Raw genomic sequence first — 2212 nt, forward strand, 5'->3', positions numbered from 1 at the left:
CATCCCCTCCAGCTCGGGGGGGTCCTCGCTGTCACTTCCTGTTGCCACGCGGGGCGGGGGGTCCCCAGTGGGCGCAGAGGGGACACGGCGGTTTTGGGGTCCCGCTCCGGCCGGGCACGTTCCAGCAGCGCCGGCAGCGCACGCGGTACTTCTTGTACCTGCAGGGAGGCGCGGGGTGACCCCTGAGGGATTTGTTTTTTGGGGGGGGGAGGTCCCCGAGGTGTCACCGCCCCCCCATCCCCCGGGGGTCCTCACCTGATGCCGCAGGCGTTGCAAAGGGGGGTCCCGTTCTCGGCCGCTCGCCACAGGGGGGTCCGCCGGGTCATGCACGAGGCGCAGCGTTTGCGACCTGCCCAGGGTCCCAAAAACCCGCCGGTGTCAGGGAGGGCACCCCCAGAGTCGTCCCCGACCCCCTCCCCCGACCCCCCCAGTTCTTACCCCGGGCGGGGGGAGCTTCGTCCTCGGAGCTGCTGCTGCTCCCGCGGCTGCCGGGGGGGGCCCTGGGGGAAAAAAGGGGGGAGTTAGTGGGGAGTGGGGACCCCCGGCAGGGCGAGGGGACACCCCCGGAATGGGGGAGTCACCCTATTGCCCCCCGAAGGACAGGGCAGGGGACGCTCTGGGGACGGGGTCCCCAAGAGTGGTCCCGGATGGGACCCCCAGGGACACACGGACGGGACCCCCCCCGGGACACACGGACGGGACCCCCCCCCGGGACACACGGACGGGACCCCCCCCAGGACACACGGACGGGACCCCCGGGCAGGTGGTACCTGCGGGCGCTGATGAGGAGGGGGCAGGGGCCGGTGCCCCCCACGGGGACCCCCAGGCGCATCCGCAGCGTCACCCCCCGGAACGAGGGGTCCCGGGGGTCCACCCCACGCTGGGGGGTCTCCTGTTTGCGCCGCCGCCTGGGCCCGCTCCTGGTGTCCATCCCAGGCCCGGGACTGGTCCCAGTGCCGTTACTGGTGCCGGTGCTGATCCCATTCCTGGTCCCAGTGTGGATCCCAGTCCCGTTACTGGTTCCGGTGCCGCTCCCGGTGTTGATCCCGCTCCAGGTGCTGTTTCTACTCCCAGTGTCGATTCCTATTCCAGTGTCGATCCCTATCCCAGTGTTGATCCCGGTGCTGATCCCGGTGCTGATCCCTATCCCGGTGCTGACCCCGGTGCTGATCCCTATCCCGGTGCCGCTCCTGGTGCCTCTCCCCGTGTCCAGGTGCCGGCACTGGAGGCTGATGAGGCTCAGCTCGTCGAGGCTCCCGGTGGGCACGGGGGGCACCCCCGGGGTCTCGGGGGGTGCCGCGGGAGCTGCCGGGGGGGTCTCCGGGGGTCGCAGCAGCCGCACCGACTCCTGCAGGAACGTCAGAGCCTCCCCGGGAGGGCTCCGGGGCCGCGGGGGGAGCTCCGGGACCCCCGTCCTGAGCGGGGGACACCGTCAGGGAACGGGGGGCTCGTGGGGACACCCCCCTTTCCCCCTCCCCTCTCCCACTCCTTCCCAGTTCCTTCCCAGTGGGACCAGTCCCGGTTCTTCCTCCCGGTTTCCCCCCCGAGTCGGAACATTCCCGGTTCTCCCGGTCCCTCCCAGTTACCGGGGCAGGAACAGGATCCCGGTATCCCCAGTTCCACCCCCGCTGGGACCATTCCTGGTCCCGGGACCTCCCAATTCCACCCCCGGTCAGAACATTCCCGGTCCCCGGGACACGAGCGGGGGGTCCCGCTTCCCCCCCAGTTCCACCCTCGGGGGTCCCGGTACCTCCAGTTCCTCCCCCCTTCCCGTTCCTGTCGCTTCCCCCGGTGCCGGTTCCCACCTGGGGGGGTCCCCTGGGGTGGTCGCGGCCCCCCCGTGCCCGGGGGGCGGCTGGAGGGGCTGGGGGGCTGCGGGGGGGTGGTCGCAGGGCTCGGGCTCGAGGCAGAGCAGGCGCTGCAGCAGCGAGAAGTCGGGGGGCTGCCCCTCGAGGAACAGCGGCTGCTCCCCCATCCCGACCCCCGGCAGTGGGATTGGGAACGGGATTGGGAGCTGAAACGGCCCTTTAACCCGCCCCAGCTGCGGGGGGGGAGGAGGGAAAAGGTGGGAGGGAACCCCCGGGTGGGGCAGCAGCACAGGTGAGGCTGGGACCCCCCAAATGGGGACAGGGACCCTTCCAGGTGAGGCTGGGACCCCCCAAATGGGGACAGGGACCCTTCCCAGGTGAGGCTGGGACCCCCCAAATGGGGA

At 71.7% G+C, this 2212-nt stretch overlaps 1 protein-coding gene across 1 annotated transcript; it reads right to left on the minus strand.

Moving 5' to 3' along the window:
- Positions 1-31: 31 nt before the first annotated feature.
- ZGLP1 (zinc finger GATA like protein 1) lies at positions 32-1975 on the minus strand. The gene is made up of 5 exons (XM_027909986.1): positions 1806-1975; positions 771-1415; positions 439-500; positions 256-349; positions 32-158 (listed from the first exon to the last, which is right to left on the minus strand). The coding sequence occupies exons 1-5, from the start codon at positions 1973-1975 to the stop codon at positions 32-34; spliced, it is 1098 nt and encodes a 365-aa protein (XP_027765787.1).
- Between the last annotated feature and the right edge of the window lie 237 nt (positions 1976-2212).

The sequence above is a fragment of the Empidonax traillii genome, unplaced genomic scaffold, assembly GCF_003031625.1.
Source record: "Empidonax traillii isolate 1590-97213 ecotype Southwest subspecies unplaced genomic scaffold, ASM303162v1 scaffold2575:size21551, whole genome shotgun sequence".
Lineage (NCBI taxonomy): Eukaryota > Metazoa > Chordata > Aves > Passeriformes > Tyrannidae > Empidonax > Empidonax traillii.

Coding starts and splice junctions, on each gene's coding strand:
- ZGLP1 (XM_027909986.1), bottom strand. CDS start 1,975: ATGGGGGAGCAGCCGCTGTTCCTCGAGGGGCAGCCCCCCGACTTCTCG. Junction 501..770: donor CTCCTCATCAGCGCCCGCAG/GTACCACCTGCC, acceptor TTTTTCCCCCAG/GGCCCCCCCCGGCAGCCGCG. Junction 350..438: donor CGAAGCTCCCCCCGCCCGGG/GTAAGAACTGGG, acceptor GACCCTGGGCAG/GTCGCAAACGCTGCGCCTCG.